Source organism: Anser anser, assembly GCF_964211835.1.
Source record: "Anser anser genome assembly, chromosome: 6".
NCBI classification, from domain to species: Eukaryota; Metazoa; Chordata; class Aves; order Anseriformes; family Anatidae; genus Anser; species Anser anser.
In genome coordinates this window covers 30975879-30994571 of record NC_139726.1, presented here as the reverse complement: position 1 = coordinate 30994571, position 18693 = coordinate 30975879, and the positions used below count along the sequence as shown (strand labels likewise).

Sequence of the window (18693 nt, the reverse complement as noted above, 5' to 3'; positions counted from 1 at the left end):
TTTTTGACACTCCTGACCTCCAAGCAGTCTCTTCTCCTCAGTAATTCCTTTAAACCATTTGCTCATACAAGCACCTCACCCCCGCCCCGCAGGAAAGCCCAGCTGCCCACGGTACCCAGGTGCTGGGTGGTTGCAGGCTTTGAGGGAATTTTCTGTCACCCTGCGGGGGCCTGAGGTGCTGCCCACCACCTCCGTACTGCTCCACAGCCTCCGGGCTCCTGCAGACCCCAGCACCGTCCTCACCAGCAAGTCCCATGTCTGACTGCCCCCAGCAGGGGTTCTGGCCTGGCAGTGAGCTTTCAGCCCCTAAAAACGTCCCTTGCTGGGTAAAAAGGCAGCAGACACCATGAAGTCACGCTCTCACAATGCGCCTTGGGTATTATTAGATCCCTGGCTTATGTCAAGTGCTCAGGCTGTGCCGCTACGGCCAAAGCCCTTTAATCAGGCGCTGCAAGTCCTGTTAAAAGCAGTGCCAACACTTGTCCTTGCTTCCTGCCAACTCCACATGAGCTGTTTTTCCTTGGTAGGCTGATTTAGAGACAGGGTTGTTGGGAGCGCTGCTGCCGGCTCCTCCGGTGTCGGGACTTTGCATCCAGCGCCGAAGCCCTCTGGCAATCCCTGCAAGCCTCCACGAGCCTCTGGCCTCCAGGAGCTTCAGAAATATTTTCTTCTCATGGAGATGGGAAAGGCTCCTTCAGGAGCACGGTGGGTAAGGACAGCTGTTTTTCAGTTTCTTGGTTTAAACGCTTTTAAATAAATTAACATGGCTCTTCTGCAAGGAGCTGGGGATAGACCGCGGGGGACCTGGCGGGTTTGGCACATGCTCATCTGTCACCAGGAGGAATGGCCATCAGGCCATTCACAAAGCTGCTCACATCTTTATTTAGGGTGATTTACCCCGGTTCTGGGCAGCCTGCGGTGCTCCCACCCCAAGGGGGCATGGTGCTGGGCTCAGCCCAATTTGGGGGCTCGACACAAGGCAATGCCTCCACCCCCAACACACTCCGGCCGGGGACGAGACCCAGCCACAGGGTTCTTGTAGTGGTTTATTGTTTAAGTTGCCATTGGAATTAAAAAAAAAAAAAAAAAAGACATTTCTCAGCAAAACCCCCCAAATCCTGTAATACAAAGTGAAACTGACTGTTCTATTAACTCCCATCCTGCATCAGCAATTTTCTAAAGTGTGGAAATGTTATAATTGACTTTTCTGCTAGTAGCAAAATGTCATTTTTTCTTAATACTTCCTAAGTCAGTAATGCATTTCAAAAGCTTCTGATGCCACTACCACAACAGGACTTACAAATTAGCACATTTTTAGCTTTTCATTAAACACAATACGAAAGTCTCATCATATTAGGGTTTCTCTCCTCATTATTGAAAGTACTGTGACTTTGGAACTTCTCGCAGCAAATTATAATGCACTCAGCCTGGGCCCATTGTAAATCAGGACTTCAAAAAAGGTGGAACGTAGTTGGTCCTCTTTAAGCACTGAAAATATCGGAGTCTATTTGAAAACGCCTTGTGTAGTCTCTCACTAGCCTTGCAAATCATCACAGCACCAGGTAGAGCTTCCTTTTATTTTTCCTCATGGCATCAAGCCTTTTCTATTCTGGCCAGAAAAAGAGGATTATTTCTTGCTGGGATTTCAGAAAAAAAAAAAAAAAAAAAAGGCACATGCCTAAGATAACAAGCTGCATAAGATCCCCAGATCATTTAGGATTTAGGGCTCTTTGCACAATCCCAGTCTTCATGGGGCTGTGCTCTTCAAAGCAGGGTGCTTCCTCCAGCCAGACGCCCCGACTGTGGTACCGAACACAGACTTCACACCCTCAGGTTTTCCCACTAATAAGTGAACAAGTATTTATTTGGTGGGTAAAGGGTAAAATCCAGAGCGCGGCATTGGTGCTCCTACACACGGCATGCAGACTTGGCGTGACCGCAATACCATTGCGCACAGGACAGGGGAACTATTTTTTTTTTTTTTTAATCTTTTGACACCTAGAATTGCTGAGGCACCCAGAGATGACGGTGGGCAGCTGAAGAGCTGCAATGAGCACCCTCATGGTGTTCCCCTGTGAGCTCCCATGCTTGCCTTCACCAAACCAGCTCGTTGTGTTGTTTCCCATAGGTGGGACATGTTTCCTTAAAAATATTAACACTTTAAATTGTGTAAAAGCAGCACGAACAAGAGAACCAAATGCACCAAGGCACCAGGGGGGAACAGAAGGCGTGAGCCAAGGCTGTTTGTCCCCAGGAGGACAGTAGCAAGGCAAGGGGCATTCCCCAACACCAGCGGGACAACCAGCTTGGGTTGTCCCTGGCCCCTCGGCTGCCTCCAGCAGTGTCTTCACCCATGTTTCAGAGCCATAAACCCTTACGGAAGAGAACCAGGGGTGCCGTTGTTCAGCCCCAGGTGCATCCTCATTTGCCCCAGCTTCTGGTGTCCTGATTCATCCTGGAAAGCGAGGAGCAGCCGCCGAGCCTGCCCACCCGAGGGCTATTTAATGGAGCGGGACGTGAGCTTTCTAAGTAAAAATTAATCGCAATCGCACTCCAGGAAGAAAAAGGATGGAGGGTAAGGAGAAAGGAATACAAGGAGAGGAAGAGCACCACGAGCAATGAGTTGAAGAGCACGAGCCGATCTGGGCCTGAGCCATTCAGGCTGCTGCGATCGGCCAAGCCCCCGTGGGGCTGACACACGTTTAATGGCTGGGCAGGATCCTGCCCTCTCCTGATGAGCAATTGGAGCAGCGACTAGACAGGAGGGATTAACAAGTGATAGACAGCAAGCGAGCCCTTTGAAGCCAACATCCCTGCTCTCTGCACAAAGCTGGGGTAACTTGTCCACGTCCTTGCTCTAATTCACGGTGCCCTCGGACATCTCCAGTGAGGAGCCGGGGGGACGATGCTTTTGGGGTCACAGTGAGGGCTCCACTAGCCCCGTCCAGGAGATGCAGTGCACCCCACACGACGAAGAACTGCCAAGCTGGGTTGTCTCCACGCCAGCACCTTGCTGACAGCTTGCCCTGATGGATGGCCCAGGTGCCGCAGCCGGCCCCACAAACCCACTGCCTCATCCTGATGCTCCATAATTTTCTGAGGTGGTGTTTTCTGCCCATAGCCAGTGAGCGAGGGGCAGGGACCAGCAAGCAAACCAGATGGCCCTCTCGTTAAAGTGCAGCTGTGCCAAGGAGAGGTCGTATCCGTAATGAATCGGGACGAGTCCCCACTAATTAATGCTGTCAAGTGAAGTTCAGATGTGTCCACTGGTCAGGAATAAATCAATTCCCCAGAAATGCATACGTCCAGAAAGGGATAGTTGAGTTTGTTCTTGTGTCCCAGAGGGCAAGCAATTATCCCCTTAACTTTCTCGTTAGGGTGCACTCGGGAAACACACTTTCAGATCTCTAAATACCTTCCCTCCACAAATGCTTTACGCCTTCAGGTGGCAAAAGCTGCTCCAGCTCGGGAGCAAAACCACATGGGGAAGGCCTGCAGCTGCACCTGCCCAGGGCTCTGCCTCCAAAATGCCTCATGCAACGACATGCAGTCTGTTCCTTGGTGAAGCAAAACGCAGCAAAACATGGCTTTAGCAACACCAAAACCCCTTCTCTCGCTGCCAGCCCACCCCACAGCCCTCCACCCACAGCTTCACCCAGCACAGACACCGGTGCCTCGCTCTTGGCAAACAGAGCCGCATGGCTGGGGGGGGGAACCAAGACCTTTCCCGTGCTCCAGCCATCCCCCCTGAGGTGATCCCACAAATAACCCAGCCTGACTAGCACGAGACCTCGCTGCTGCCGGGAAGGGGGACGAGACCACTGTGCGCTTGCTAATTAGCAAATGCCATTACCCGCCGCAGTGCCGGGGCCATGCGATGGAAGGTCAGTTTGATGTCGTTTGCCGTGCTAGCACTCGGTGTGACATTTCACGGCCGCATTGCTTAGGGGTTAAATAATTGGTAGCGCTCCCCTGGCCACCCCCCAGCCACCACCACCCCTTGGAAATGTGATTCCCTTTAAAACAGGATGCACACCGGGATCGGATTCGCACGTAGTAATTAACACAGCCGCATTTCTTCAGCGGGGAGGGCAGCCTGGGGGACAGGGGAAGCTGGCACTTGGTATTTTTAGTGCAGCTAATGGCTGCAGGTTTTTACTCCTGTCTACAAGTTAATTGACAACCTTAAAAAATAAATAAATAAGGCTGCAATGTTATGTGGTTAGAACTGGAAAGGTTTTTTATTATTATTATTGAATCGAGTTATTTGCATTTGAGATAGCAGGGCTGCTATAGTGCAGAATACCTGATCGTATTATATAGAGCTCTTAAAGGAGAATGCTCTGGCACTATTTAAATATTATCTCATTTCCAATAACCCCCAGACAAAATCAATGCAGCCTCCTGGAGAGCACATCATTCCCCGGGATGCTGTGTTCGCAGCAAAGCTGCTCCTCCTGTCCTGGGGCGGCTTTGTCCCCCTGCCCGTGGCACGGCGGTGGCAGGGGGGCACCGGAGCGGTGCTGTCACATGGGGGCGAGGAGCGCAGGGGATATGAAGGTGGAGACATCTGCCTGGCAGGTTGTGCCCGTGGCCGGCAGCAGTGGGCCCCGCAGGACGAGCGGAGGATGCCGGCACCCGGGGCAGGCTGGCAGGGAGCGGGGCAGGCGGGCAGGGAGCGGGCAGAGCCGCCCTCACGCCACCAGCCCCACAAGGTAGGCTGGGACGGCACCTGGGGGGCGCAGCCTTGGACCCATCGTGGGGAGCTCGGACGCTTTCTTTTCCCCCTGACAGATGGTTTTCCTATTTTTTAGGGGGTGGGTGGGAGGGGGAGAGCTTTAAGTCCATCGTGGGCTTCAGTCTGTGGCTGGTGGAGGCAGAGCCGTGTCGGGGGCTGCTTCACGCATACGCGTTTGAAATTTTGCTGGAAAGGGTAAAAAAAAAAACAACAAAAAAAAACCATAATGCCATTTTCCGCTCCCGGAGGGCAGCTTTAAATCACGGCAGGAATGCCAGGAGCAGGCAGGGCTCTCGGCACATGCACATCCGGACCCTGACGATTTTTAAGGCAGCCAGCTCCCAGTTTTTGAACCTTCAGAGTCGGCAGAACAAGTTAGCAGGGTCTGAATTCTCCGCGATGTTACGACTAAGTTGTTATGCGGCAGCTTAGGGCGATAACTTGGGAAACAAGCTCTCACTTTAGTCATTTTGGTTTTGCATATTGTGCTCCTTCATGTGGCAGGAATGAGCTTTCCTCGTAATGCGAAGCCGGCGCAGACAATTTAAGTCATTATTAATAGATACACTTGATCTGAGGAAGTAAAATGCTTAATGTTTTGTTAAATGAGGTGTACTCTGCAAACATTCGTATTCGGGAAGAAGGTTAAGATACTACCCCGCATTAGAGATTAATGATTGCAAGGCTACTGCTAATGGAGTGAGCATCCTTGGGCTCCCCACCGCTGGGGGCCCGATTCTGGCCGGGGCCATCCCCGCTGCATCGAGCCACCCCCTACTCATAAGGTGATCCCAGCTGTCCCGGCTGCCCAATTCTCTCTCCCCAGCAATTTTTAACCCCCCTGCCAGAAATGATGTTGAATCTGTCATCACCATGACCCAAGGCATGAGTGCAAATAGATGCTTGCCAGGAGGGGTCGCGGAGGTTTCAACACACTCCCGATGGCAGTGTAGTGTCTCGTGCACACCCCTTGCAAAATTAGCCCACGTCCAAGAAGGTCCGGGCTAAATATAATATTGACTACACTAAAAATAGTATTTAACGTAGTGCTAAATACAGCAGGCTGGGGAAGGCGATGCCCTCGGGAGGGCAGTGAGAGCGGGGGCACGTGAAGCCAGGCTTCCTCCATGGCACTGCCAAATTATGACGGCGTGGCTGCTAACGGGTGGAGGGGAGAGGCAAGGGGCAAACCTCCTCCTGCTGTGGCCAAGGGACCCTAAGGGATAACAACGGGTCCTTCTTCAGACCGAAACCATGCTAGTGGTCAGTCAGTGCCTGAAGGGTGAGTGGAGCGAAAAAGAAAAGGTAGCAAAATAGCAACGCATGCCCAAAGGAATAAAATGAAAAAAAATAGGGAGGTGATGGGGTTTTGAGGCTACACCAGCCCTAAGCACCACCCTACTGCCCCCTCCCGTGCCTGGAGTGTGATGCTGAAGCCATGCAGCAGCAGGTCACGGGATGCCAGCTCTATAATTGTCACCGTCACAGACTTCTCGGGTGACCTTGAGCCACAAGCCCCTGCTTGGGGGCTCGCCGCCACCCCAGCACCTGCCCCATGCTTAAATGGCAGCAGAGGCCAGGCGCTTTCTTTCTGCTATACAAGGCTCTGCTGGGAAAAGCAGCTTGCCCGGCCAAAGCCCTGGGAGGTTTTTACCTCGCTGGCCTTTGCCAAGTGCTTTGCATCCTTGTGGTGAGATGCCGGCGTGCCGGGCTGCACAGCGCTGCCCATGAATGCAATGCCTTCCTTGCAGTCTTTCCATGCAGCAAGGTTGCAAGCAGGTAAGGAAAGCAGAAAAAATATATAATCTTAGAGTAAAAGCAATTTGTCAGTTTCTCTCTTACACAGCACTCAGGGGCACATGGACAATTTTATATGGGGTTGGACAGAGAGAAGCTGGCGAAATTTCAATTTTTTCCCCCCTAAGTGATAGGTAAAGTTTCCCTCCCAGCCTAAACACGCATGTCCCAAGCTGCTGCCTGCAATTAAAACAGCGATTTAATCAAAGAGGTGCTGACACAACACAGCTCTGTGCACATTTGACCCTCATTGTATCAAGTATCCATTATCGTCTGACCCCTCTGGCGTTATAAATACAACAACAATAGAGCCTTAACTGGATTATAATTAGACAATGAGGACAGGACAATGGAAACAATGAACTATAAAAGCCCCTCCATTCTCCCTGCTAGGACTCGTACACAGGAAGCACTGGAATGGAAGAGTTACCAGGACCGGTGAGAGAAAAGGTGCAGATTTCTCCCAAATCAGATTCGGAGCATCCGCTAAGGTCTCTGGCCAACAAGTACTACACAGCCCTGGTCAACGGAGACCTGAAAAGCCTGGAGGTGCTGACCGACAGATACTATGAGGACGTCAACCTGGTGTTTGAGATCAGTAAAAACGAGATGGAGTGGCAGGTGAAAAGCCAATCATCTTACGGACTCTCAGGTACCTTTTATTTAAAGGCCAGCCTGGAGCAAACCCTGGTATTGACTAACCTCAGCGGGAGAGGCGCTGCCCTGGTGCAGCCAGCTCCAGGCTGGCTGTTCCTGGCTAAAGTTCCACACCCAAAAATGCTTGGTGCTTCCTTTGCTTGCTTCTCTTCTGCACATACTAACCCACCAGAGGGGCAGGGACATGTAAAACGCGTGCGTCCACTTCATTCTTCCAGGCTGGGATGGGGTGGCCCACGGCTTAAGGCATGCTTGCAAGCGGGCTCGCAGCCAGATTCCTCACATGGTGGCTTGGAAAGATCACCTTGCTCCTGTCTGGCAGCAATGGGGTGCTGGCCCAGCTCTTTCTGCCCTGCTGTAGGTGGGAAACTCACAGGCTGCTTTTCAGGCAAGGGGAAAGGAGCAGAGCCTGCAAATGGGGTCCCTTCTGCAGCTCGTGGCGGGTAGGGCATTGGTCTACCTAGCCGGAGGAAGCACTGGTGCCTTGTTGTAGAAATACAGCATCACCTAGCATGATCACCAAGCCCAAATGTCAACCTGATCCACTGAGCCCCATCACTAAGCCACATCCCCCGGTGCCATGTCCACACATCCCCTAAATACCTGCAGGGATGGGGGCAGCCAAGGGATGGTGACGTATGACATCCTGCTCCTTGATGTGAGCTCACCAGGCAAGGTTTGCTGTCTCTTGCCGACGGTGCTTGGAGCAGGCACTGCCCTTAACCATGCTTCCCAAAACCCAAAGTTTTGAGAGAGGTTTTAAAAAAGGAAAACGTGGTGCATTCAGATCTTCCATTCACATAAGGAGCTGGCCATCCCCAGTGTGCGCTCCCAACACAGGGCCATAAAACATCCCCATGTCCCATCTCCCTGCTGTAAACCCCTACAAGCACCCCCCTGTGCCACCCCCGGTGCATTCAGCCCCTCTCCCTCGTCCCCGCAGGGCTGTGGTCGCTGGAGTACAAGCAGGAGCTGACCACCCCGCTGTGCATCGCTGCCAGCCGTGGCCACGCTGCCTGCCTGCGTCACCTCCTGCTGCGACATGCGGACCCCGACCTGGCCCCAGGGGGCCGCGCACCCCTGCACGAAGCCTGCCAGGGGGGGCACACGGCCTGCGTGGAGCTGCTGCTGGAGCACAAGGCAGACCCCAACCTGCGGAGCGACGAGGGGCTGGCCCCGCTGCACCTCTGCACCACCCGCAACTCCTTGGGGTAAGGAGAGATCCCCGTCCCGTTCCATTTCATCCCCCAAAAAAGCACCCTGCCGTGCATCCCCATGTGCAATGCCAGCACCATGCCATGGTCCCTGCAAAGCCACCCGCCCGCTCTTGCCTCTCATCCTGGCTCAGCACAGCCGAAATTTCAGCTCCTGCTTCAGGGCATCCTCCCTCACTGCCACCAGCAGTGTCCGAGCTGTCACGGGGATGCTCACGGTGCTGGGAGAGGGCTTCGCTCTCGTGCTCTGTGGGTTTACCTTGGCTCATCTCGGGCCACCTCAGTTTATCTCAGTTTATATCACCCCGTGTATCTGCTCCGGTTCACCTGCAGCGGTGCCAGCGCTTCAGACACAGGCGTAAACGTTGCCTTGAAAAATACACGTGTTTGCCCTCGCCATGGGCTTTGTGCACGCGCGCCTGTGTCTAGTTTCAGCCCAGTAGGACTTTAAGTGCCTGAATCATTAGGCCCAGGGAATCAGGATTTTAAAAAGAGCTCGGCCCCTTGATATCCTGATGAAACTGCTTAGGGCTGTAGTGAATTTCATTGCCTGCCAGCTTCAGTGAAAAGCCACCCTGGCTTCAAACCTCTCCCCTTTAGGCAGGCAGCGAGCTTAAATAGAAGTAGGTGTTGAAGGCAAGGTTCCCACTACAGATCCCACGTATTGTGGGCCAGATGTCAGATATCTGTTCAAGCAGGAGCTCTGCAAGAGAAAGGCAGCCAGAGAGGAAAAGGTTTTCAGACATAAATATCTCAAACCCATCGCACAAATAAGAGCCTCTGCAAGACGGCAAAAGGCACTAACCGCTCAGCCCAAATCCCAGCATTAATCAAACGCATCCTCGACGTGGCGAGGTCTGTGTCGGCGTGCACAACACGGATCACTTGAATTAAAATGTGGAGCAAGAGCCGATGGTCTCCCAACCATGGCATCAGCCTTGGGGGGTATTTGAAGAGCCCCAGACTTGCTCTAACCCCTGGAGAAAAGGAGGAGAGGGCTCAGAAACCATCCCCTCACCCCACAGAGGTCCGAGTGGCTGGACAGGCGCTGTCTGTCTCGGATAAAGTGCTGGGAGCATCCCATCGTCACCAGTCGGGATGTTATTTCCCCTGTAACAGCAGAGGGGGATGGCAGGTGAGCCAGCAAACAGCAGCACAGGGACTGGGGCGACACGGCGTGGAAACAGCTGAGTTATAAGCCCTTGAATATTGGGGCTTTATAATGGAAATGCTGAGAGACCCTTAACTACGCTACCCAGCGCTACGGGGGCTTCTACAATAACTAAGCCAACTCCCTTGGAAGATCAAAAATTAATAGACATTTCAGACAGGTTTTGAGGTTTCGACCACTGCTTTTCAATTGCAAAGACTTTGCTAAAGTTAGAGACTGAGGAGGTCAAGCTTTAGGTAACACAAACATTTCCTCTTTGATTAGGGGGAGACTACTTTACCCTGCCTTTTTTTTTTTTTAAGTAGTAGATTTTAGGTCATCCTTAATTTTTTACTGACAATAAAGAGCAGGTCATTGACCTACATAGAGAGCTATTTTATTTTTCTCCCTCTTGATAACAATGGCCAGAACACCTATGTGCCGGGTTCTTCTGTATTCCCATATACTCGGCAATTCACCATGGGGGCAGGACTTAAAACCTTTGAGCCTCTCAGTGACTGGGATAAAAAAAATTATCTGGGCTTCCTTCCAGCCATTTGAGCTTCAGAATCCATGAGATTTCAACAAAAAGGATATCAGAGCTTTAATCTAGGAGCTTTTTGAAGAGATTTAAAAAAAAAAAGTTCCAGTAAAGTTCAGTCTTACCTTCTTCACTTTAGGAGCTGTTCATGCCAACGTCGTCCTATTTAGTAGAGTTCCTCTCCTTGACCTCTTTTTTACAGCAGAGATAATTAACATGGTGGGGTAAGATGAGTCTCTAAATTCACTGCACTCTCTCCCAGGCTCTCTCTCGTTTCCCTCTAAAGCTGGGATGATTAAAGGAGAGTGCCTTTATTGGCACCCCAAAAAATTACAATAAAAATGATTGAGGGGGAGAGGAAGAGCCTCAGCTCGTGGCGGGGTGGCAGGGAGATGTGGGGAACTTGGTGGGGGGCACATGACATAGCCCCCAGCTCCTGTCATGGCACCCCTGGCAAAAAAGATGGCAGAGTTGGCCATGGCTGGAAGGGGAATGCCACCGGGACACTGGAGCTCCCAAACCACAGAGGCTCTTTGGCTGCCCAGTTTGGCTTTGTGTAGGAGGTGTTAGTGCAAATAAAATAAAATAAATAAAAAGAACTGTGGGTTTTAAAAGGCAGCATTTAGCATCATCTAGTGCTAAACCGAGTGCTCTGCTCCATTTAGTGCTGCCAGAACACAAAACTCGGAGCACTTAGGGCCACTGCAAAGTTTGCCCCCCCATGAGGGAAAGCCATCTGTCTGTCGGGTGTCAAGTGGGAAGGAAGGAGACCAAAAGTGGGCATGGGGCACAAGGACAGCACCTCCCAGCTCCCAGGGATCATGGTCCTCACACCTGCTGGCAGGGGGACAGGACCCATCTCAAGTTTTGGGGAAGGAGAGGAGGAGCCACCCCGCAGGTGTGGATGTTCGTGGGGCTTCCCCTCTCACCACCAGCCAGCGGCCAGGGCTGGAAGCAAAAGGGAGCCCTTTGGAGAGTGCCCACAGCACTGGCATCTGCACTATTGGCTGGTGAAGAAGGAAAATAAAACCCAAATCCTCTCTCCCACTTCATCACCGCCCGAATCGCCCTTAGCCAGGAAGCAAGTGCAAGGTGAGCTGTGGTAACAGCAGTTATCACAAATCTGCGTGTGCTTGAGCACGAGTGGCTTGCACAAGCGGTGAGACATCCAGATGTGCTACCCGTCCTCTGCCACTGTGTCAGAAAGTGGTTGGAAGGGAGCAGAAACTAGCCAAAATTAGGCACGGCTGATGTGCATTGAGTGCATTTCCTAAGGGCTCCCTGCAGGGGTATCGCTGATGCTGGTGAGCTGCTCTGCCTGCCCATAGATGGTCCCAGGATGGGTGGAAAAGGAATCAGTTTCCTTTGCTTTAAGTCTTGCTGAACTGAAGCCATGTCTTCTTGCAAATATTCCTGGATAAACGGGGTATGGAGGAGCCCCAGAAAGCAGCAAGTTTAACTGAGCCTGATGCAATGGGAGTTCAGTCTGCTTCGATGGTGAACAACGCGGCGTGAATAAAAAAAACAAGCAGCCAGAAATGCTGGCAAAGCGTTAGAAAGTATGAGTTCAGCAGCAGAGATTAGAGGCTAAAATAAGAGCATATAGCCAGCAAACATGAATGGCATCTCCCCTCTCCATGGCCCCAGGCTGGCTGCTAAACAGCACCTGCTTTTGCCCCATACATTGAAACAGGAGGCGCGTGCCCCTCGCAGGGGCCCACGATTTCCAGAAGAGATCACCCCTTATTTATAGCCCCTCACCAACCTTCCCTTCTGTGCTGAGGGAGAAGCATATCCAGGGGGAAAATGTGGAATAAAACATCTTGGGCTTCCTCTGGGAGGTTGGATGAGGTAGGAAGCCATCAACAACAAAAAAGAGTCACCGATCTGCAAAAGTAGCACCTTTTCCCAGGAGGGGAGTCCACAACAATATTTCTAGATGAGTATTTGGGCTGTAGAGAGGAGTTTAGCTCCCTGCAATTCCCACCTGCTCCATGGCATGTGGCCCCTGCAGCACGGCTTTCCCCCTGCTGTCCCCTCTCCCCACACCTGCTAGCATGAACAAGGATGCTGCATGTTTTGCACCCAAGTCAGAAATATTTTTTTTTTCCCTGCAGAGCCATTAGCTGGCTCACCCAGAGCATATTATTTTAGGATGTCAGAGCTGGACATGACGCTAGCATTAAGGCAACCCAGAGAGGTCCCAACAGAGTCATTATAATTAGGGTTACAAATTCCTTGCCGTCAAGAACAGGCAAGACTGGTAATCAAGGTGTGATTTGCTCCAGCAAAAAACAAAGTTTTACTGACCATCAGCAGACTGCAAGAGCCAAAAAAAAAAAAAAAAGAGTGAGACAAGCCATTGCTTGAAAAGGGGATTCTGCACATTTTAGAGTGAAAGGGGAATTGTAAAGTACGTGCAACAGCTTTTGGGCAAATTCAGTCATTTCCAAAACACAACACAGAGACAAGTATGCGCGATGACCAGCCCCTGAGCTCATCACCTGTATTGCCAGACTGTTTTTTGCAATGTCTGAGTTTGGAGAGCAACTATTTTAGGTGAACAGTCTCAGACGTCAGTGAAGGAACAGTGGGCTAGCGCAGAGAAAATAGCGAGCGTCAGCTTCTCGTACACACTGCAGCCTCAAAACCAAACCTCGTACGCTCAGCCTCAAAGCCAAGAGGCAAGCTAAAAGGCTGGGGCTTGGGGTCCTTTTAATGCCTCGTGATCTTTACAGCAGTTTTGTGACTTCTTTGCCAAGCCACAGTTTGCAGCCCCAGGGACTCGGTTGCTGATGTGACCCCGCACTTAACCCACCCACAGCTGCCCTGCCAGCGGAGAGCACGAGCAGCATCTGGCAGCACCTGCAGCCTGCAAAGCTGCAGGAACAGCCCAGTCACGCAGTCCTGCTGCAGCTCTCCCCACAAAACGGGGCTTGAGACACACAGGGAAAGCAGCCGAGGAGGTGTGCTCAGATCCTGAAATGTCTCCCCAGTGCCTGTCAAGCCTTGAGGTGCTGCGGTCCCAGAGAGCTTCAAGTAGCCTTTATATCATCATCATCATCATCATCGTTATTCACTATTATTAATATCAATATTATCTGTCTTATCAATATTGTTACTGTTATTACTATTTTCCCCACATAAATTATCACTCATCTGGGCCAGGCAGAACAAGTACCGCCCTCACACCCTTCTTCCTCACCGGGGCTCCTCTTCCTCCCCATTCCTCCTGCCAGAGGGATGAGTTCAGGGCTCTGCTCCCGTGCTGCTCCCCCTCATTTTGCTTCACTACCTGTTCTGATCCCCACTGGGGGCCCTGAAAGACTCCTGAGAAGAACGAAAAGTGTTTTGGAGGAGAATAAAGCTGGCCAGAGCTTTCTGAAGGCTGCTTGCCTCCCTGCTGCTGATGCTACCTGGGGGAGGACCGCTCTTCCCACCTCCCTGGGAGCATCTCTTGGGAAATGTGCGTGCTCAAAATGTTTTCAAGGTCTCACCCACCCTGCAGCTGCCTTCCCACCACCAACCACTGAGGATTGCTTATCTTGGAGTTATTCCTGCTCCATCACCCCAAAGCAGGGTGCCAAACAAACCCCAGCTTCATTCTCCTGGATGGGGACCCAGCCTGCACCCCAAGGGCAAAGGGAACTGGGTGTTTTGTGTGAAAGGAGCAGAGGACAATGTGCCTGGTGCTGCCCTGCTGCCCAGTGCGGGCGCCTGGGCCCCTAACAGCAGGGGAATGCAATTTTCATACCAAAGCAAACCCACATGGAGCTGCACGGAGGTGTTACCAGGGCTTCCCCACGTGCCAGCCCATTCCTGACATGAATCGTGCCAGATTAAGGTCGAGGCAGTGGCGTGGGTGCTTGCGGCTGAGAATCTCGGTGTTATTTGCTTGCTGCTAACGGGTGCACAGACTGACCCAGGGTTTCCCACAGTCCCACCTACCACCGCCGACAGACCGGGTGGCCCCAAGGCATGGGCGTCAACCAAGGCTTTGGATTGTGCCGATCTCCTCCAAAGCACCCTGTGCTGGGAGATGAAACTGCAGCCGACACATGGCTGGCACCAAGGGGCTCATCGCCCCACGTCCTCACCATGGCCCCATGCATCCCTCACCAGTTGGGCCAGACTTAGGAGGGGCACAGCAGGGACAAGGACCTCCATCCATCTCCTGCTGGGTCTGGGACAGGGGCCTGGTGGTCCAAGTGGCCCAAGGGTGACCATTCACCAACAACGGTGGTCAGGGCCATGAGGGGGACATCACCCAGAGCCTGAACGAAGTTTGTTAATGCAGGGTTGCCCCTTGATGCCATCACCCCTCTGCCCCACAGCTTTACCCTCAACCCATACCTGACACGGTTCCCCCTCCACCCGGTGCCCACTCCCCAAAAATGCACCCACACTGTGTGTGTCTGCCCCACCTTCCTCCTCTTCTTCCTCATCCCCTCTCCCTGCAGATGCGCCAAGCTGCTGCTGAGACACGGTGCTGCCGTCGACCTGCCCAGCGAGGAGGCCGGTGAGACGGCGCTGCACGTGGCGGCGAGGCACGGCCTCTACGACCATGCCCACCTCTACCTGCGGCACGGCGCGCGGGTGGATGCCCGCAGCGTGCGGGAGGAGACAGCCATGGGTGTCCTCTGCGGCCACGCACCCGACACCACCGGCGGCGACAACGACGACCTCCTGCGGCTCTGCCGGCTGCTGGCCGCCCATGGCGCCGACCTGGACGCCCGCGACGAGGGGCACCGGAGCCCCCTGCATAAGGCGTGCAGGGCTGCCAACGCCGCCCTGGCGCGGTTCCTGCTGCGGCGCGGGGCCGACGTCAACGCCATTGACTACGACGGGCTCTCGCCGCTGGGCTGCGCGCTGCAGGCCGCGGCCTTCCGCAGGGAGCGCAGGCCGCACCAGGCTGTGCAGCTGCTGCTCAACCACGGGTCGCAAAAAATATGGCCCCCCGCCTTCGCCAAGGTACCCCGGGCGTGACGGGATGGGTAAATAAAAGTGGGGGGGTTGGAGGGGTTGGGGTTGGTGAGGGTGAGGGACGGGTGGATGCAGTGTGCCCTGGGGAAAGGCGGGTGGGGTCAAGGGTGGGATGAGGATAGTGATGGCATGAGGGATAGAAATTAGAATTTTTCCTGCCTATCAGTATCACTTAGGTTGGGAAAGACCCTTAAGATCACAAGTGAGTCCCGTCACCAAGCCATGTCCCTCAGTGCCACGTCCACACAAATCCTAAACACCTCCAGGGATGGGGACTCTGCCACCTCCCCAGCAGCCCCTTCCAGTGCCTGACCTCCCTTCTCCATCCCCAATTTTTCCTAATGCCCAATCTAAGCTTCCCCTGGTGCAACATGAGGCTGTTTCCTCGCATCCTAATGTCACAGCCTTGGCACACCAGCCATCAGCGCAGTCTGGTTACGGCTGTGCGTCTCATTGATTTTACACCCAACAATAAAGAAAATATTATCCCGGCTTCTCACGCACAAGCCAAAAATGTAAACAAGAAGCAAGTGCCGCATCCAGACAAAGCCTGCTTCTTTGACCACCACTAGGTGCTCAAGTCCTGCGCGGCCGTGCCAGAGATCATTGAAGTCCTCATCAACTCCTACTCACAAATCCCTGTCTCTGAGAAGTGGGCCGAGGTCGTGCCGGAGGAGGTGATGCAGGTGAGGACGGTGTGGCTGGGCCTTTCACCCCATGGCACCAAAATGGGGGCCCCAGGATGGTCTCCTGATCTGGGGGCGATGCTATAAAATCCTTCTCTGAGGAAAACTGAAACTGAAATGCCATCATGAGTGGGCAGCTTCCAGGTGGCCAGACAAAACAAAACAAAGAGGTTCCAGGACAGAAATTAAAACTCTTGAAGCTTGGGTAGGAAAAAAATAATAATAATTAAAAAAAAAAAAAAGGTAGTTCTAATGGTTAAAGTCCACTTTAACACAGCACTCCTGCATCATCTTAGCAGATCTGCACTACTTTAACACCCTCAGCCCCCAAACCACCATTGGCCTGTGAAAAAATACAGCATAAATGTCTGGAAATCCGAGAGGCAGACCGCTGCCCTACAGGAGCCATCTCAGCTCTTCTTGATTTTAGAAAACTTGAGAGCTGTCCCCAGCTGTGCAACAAGTAGGACCACCCCACTGCTGAGGTAACTTGGATTCCCGTCTTGCCCCTGCAGCAATTTGGGTAGCCTGCCCGCGAGAGGGCCGCTGCTGAAATGCACATAATACACTTCAGTATGTTCTGGGGGGGTGTGAGAAATGATTTTATTCTGAGCTGGGGAAAGGCTGAGGCTGCACAGCCTGTTTCTGCCTTCTGTCTTCATGTTTCCCGTCTGAGAAATGAGCGGGTCAAGCAAAAGCAAAGCTCTACAGCTCTCTTCAGGGCTGCTGCTGCTCGTCGAGGACACAAAACTGTCCCCATCCTCCCCACGCAGGGAGCTGTAGCAGCATATGGACCCCTAAGCCCTGGGCAAACGACGGATTTCTTACCTCCTCACCTTCGATCTCCAGCTCTGGCTTGCTTGGTATAACTAGATAAAAATTTAAAAAAAAAAAAACAGATGCTCACTTTTTTTCTCTGCCTCCCTCTTTGCAGCAACACCGGCTATTCTACGAGTCCTTTTTCCGGCTGTCGGGCACAGTCCGGTGCCTGCAACACTTGTGTCGCTTCGCCATTCGGAAAAAGTTTGGCAACAAATGCCACTGCCTGATCCCCTTGCTGCCTGTGCCCAAGCCCTTGCACGACTACCTGCTGCTGGAGCCCGAAGGAGTCGTGTTTTGAAGGGCTGAGAGATGCCAGCCGAGCTCCGCTGAGCATCCCTCCCTTAACTCATCCTCCTGTGGTGTATTGCAGCAGCATCCATTTCTGTCAGCCAGGCTAAGGAGCGACTGTTTTCATGATAGATTGTTGTTTTCCAGGGATTTATAACATAACTAAAATGTGCTTCGAGCTGTAACTTTGTATAGATTTTTTTTCTAATTGTGCTTTAAATAGATTATAAAGAGTAATAAAATGATTAGTAGCTGCTACAAGTACGCTGTGGATATGAATAATATTCATTACGAAGGCTCTCACGAAGCAGCGGGGCTCCTCAGGTGTGCAGAGGCAAGCACAAGCAGCAGGCCACTAAAACCAGCCGCCGGGGGCCTCGCACCCCTTCGGGTGGGCTCTCCCTGGGACCAGGACGAGCGGCACTGCCTCTGTGGGTGCAGCACGGAGGCTGCCAGCAGGATGCTTTACCCAGGGGTGTTAACACAGACCATAAAATGGACCGAAATCAGCTGAAACCTTGTGGGCTGCTGTTGGTGTACCAGCCACCAAGCCAGGGCTGGCCATATCTTGCCCCAATTTCACCATGGCACCTCCGTGCCTATTGCACTGGCATCCAAGGAGCACAGCCTGGGGGAGCTGGGGCGTGATTTTCCTTGGTGAAAGGCACCCAGAGCAGAGATTTTCTTTCCCAGCCCCCTGGCTCCCCAAATTAATTTCCATGGTGCCAAAGCGAGCGTGCGCACGTGCCCCTTGAAGAGCAGCTGGCCTCCTGTTAGCAGCTCTGCCACGGCACTCGCCAAATTGCTCCGCTGCTTAATTATACTACTCCCTAGTAAAAAAAAAAAAAAAAATTAAAAACAGAAGGAAATGCAGCCTTTTCGTGTGGTCGGCACACCCTTCCTCTACTCACACGTGGGTTATTCAGCCCTGGTACCCACGGCTGGAGCAGGCAGCACGGAGATGGGGAGGGCAAGGAAATTCTTCCCCGACTTTCCACCTGCTGCTCCTCCCTTGCCCTCGTGGGCTGTTTGGTGCCCCACACCGAGACCCAGCACCCTGCCGCTTCGGTGGCAGCTTCACCTCACCATTTTGTTTCATTCCCTGCATTGGAAGGGATTTACAGCACACCGGTCCTGGCTAAACCTAAATTTTGGTGCCTCTGATGAGGCTTTCATCTTTTGTGCGGGAAGAACGGCACGTTTTGCATCCCTATGGGGCGACTTTGCATGGAGATAGAGTCCCACCAGGTGCCCGCAGCCTCCCCCCAAAAACATGACCTGGGCTCGCTGTCCTGCAGCTACTGCTGGGGGGAAAAAAAAAATCCACATCAAAAGGAGGGAAAAAAAAAAAAGGAAAAAAAAAAAGAGAAAATGGAAAAAAAAAAAGAAAAAAAAAGAAAAGAAAAAAAAGAAAAAATAATTTCTGCGATGGGGAAACCTTAAAGAAACCTCAGCACGCGTGGGGTCGGGGAGGACACGCGTGGGGGGGGGGAGAGGATGCATGGGGCGGACACGCGTGGGCTGCGGGCCCCACGCGTGTCCGCGGCGCCGGGTGCGCGGCTCCCCGCGGCCCGCAGGGGGCGCGCTGGGCACGGCGCCGCGCACCGGCACCGGGCTGCGGGGGGGGGGGGGGGGGGGTAAATTAAAACAAATAAATAAATACGCAAAATAAAATAACAAGATAAAAACGGAAATAAAAGCACAAAATAAAATAAGATAAAATAAGATAAGATAAAATTAAAATAAAATAAAATAATAAATAAAATAAAATAAAATAGAATAAAATAAAATAAAATAAAATAAAATAAAATAAAATA

General features: G+C 52.5%; 1 protein-coding gene across 2 annotated transcripts; it reads left to right on the top strand.

The window, feature by feature from the left end:
• The first annotated feature begins 533 nt into the window (after positions 1–533).
• Positions 534–17137, top strand: ASB18 (ankyrin repeat and SOCS box containing 18). 2 transcript variants are annotated; one of them, XM_083840587.1, is made up of 6 exons: positions 534–709; positions 6929–7187; positions 8136–8403; positions 14558–15068; positions 15653–15766; positions 16701–17137. In XM_083840587.1, exons 1-6 carry the CDS (start codon positions 674–676, stop codon positions 16884–16886), a joined length of 1374 nt encoding a protein of 457 aa, XP_083696713.1. In that variant the 5' UTR covers positions 534–673; the 3' UTR covers positions 16887–17137. The 2 variants fall into 2 exon arrangements, with proteins under 2 accessions (XP_083696713.1, XP_083696712.1); XM_083840586.1 differs by lacking the exon at positions 534–709 and adding an exon at positions 4278–4715.
• The last annotated feature ends 1556 nt before the right edge of the window (positions 17138–18693 follow it).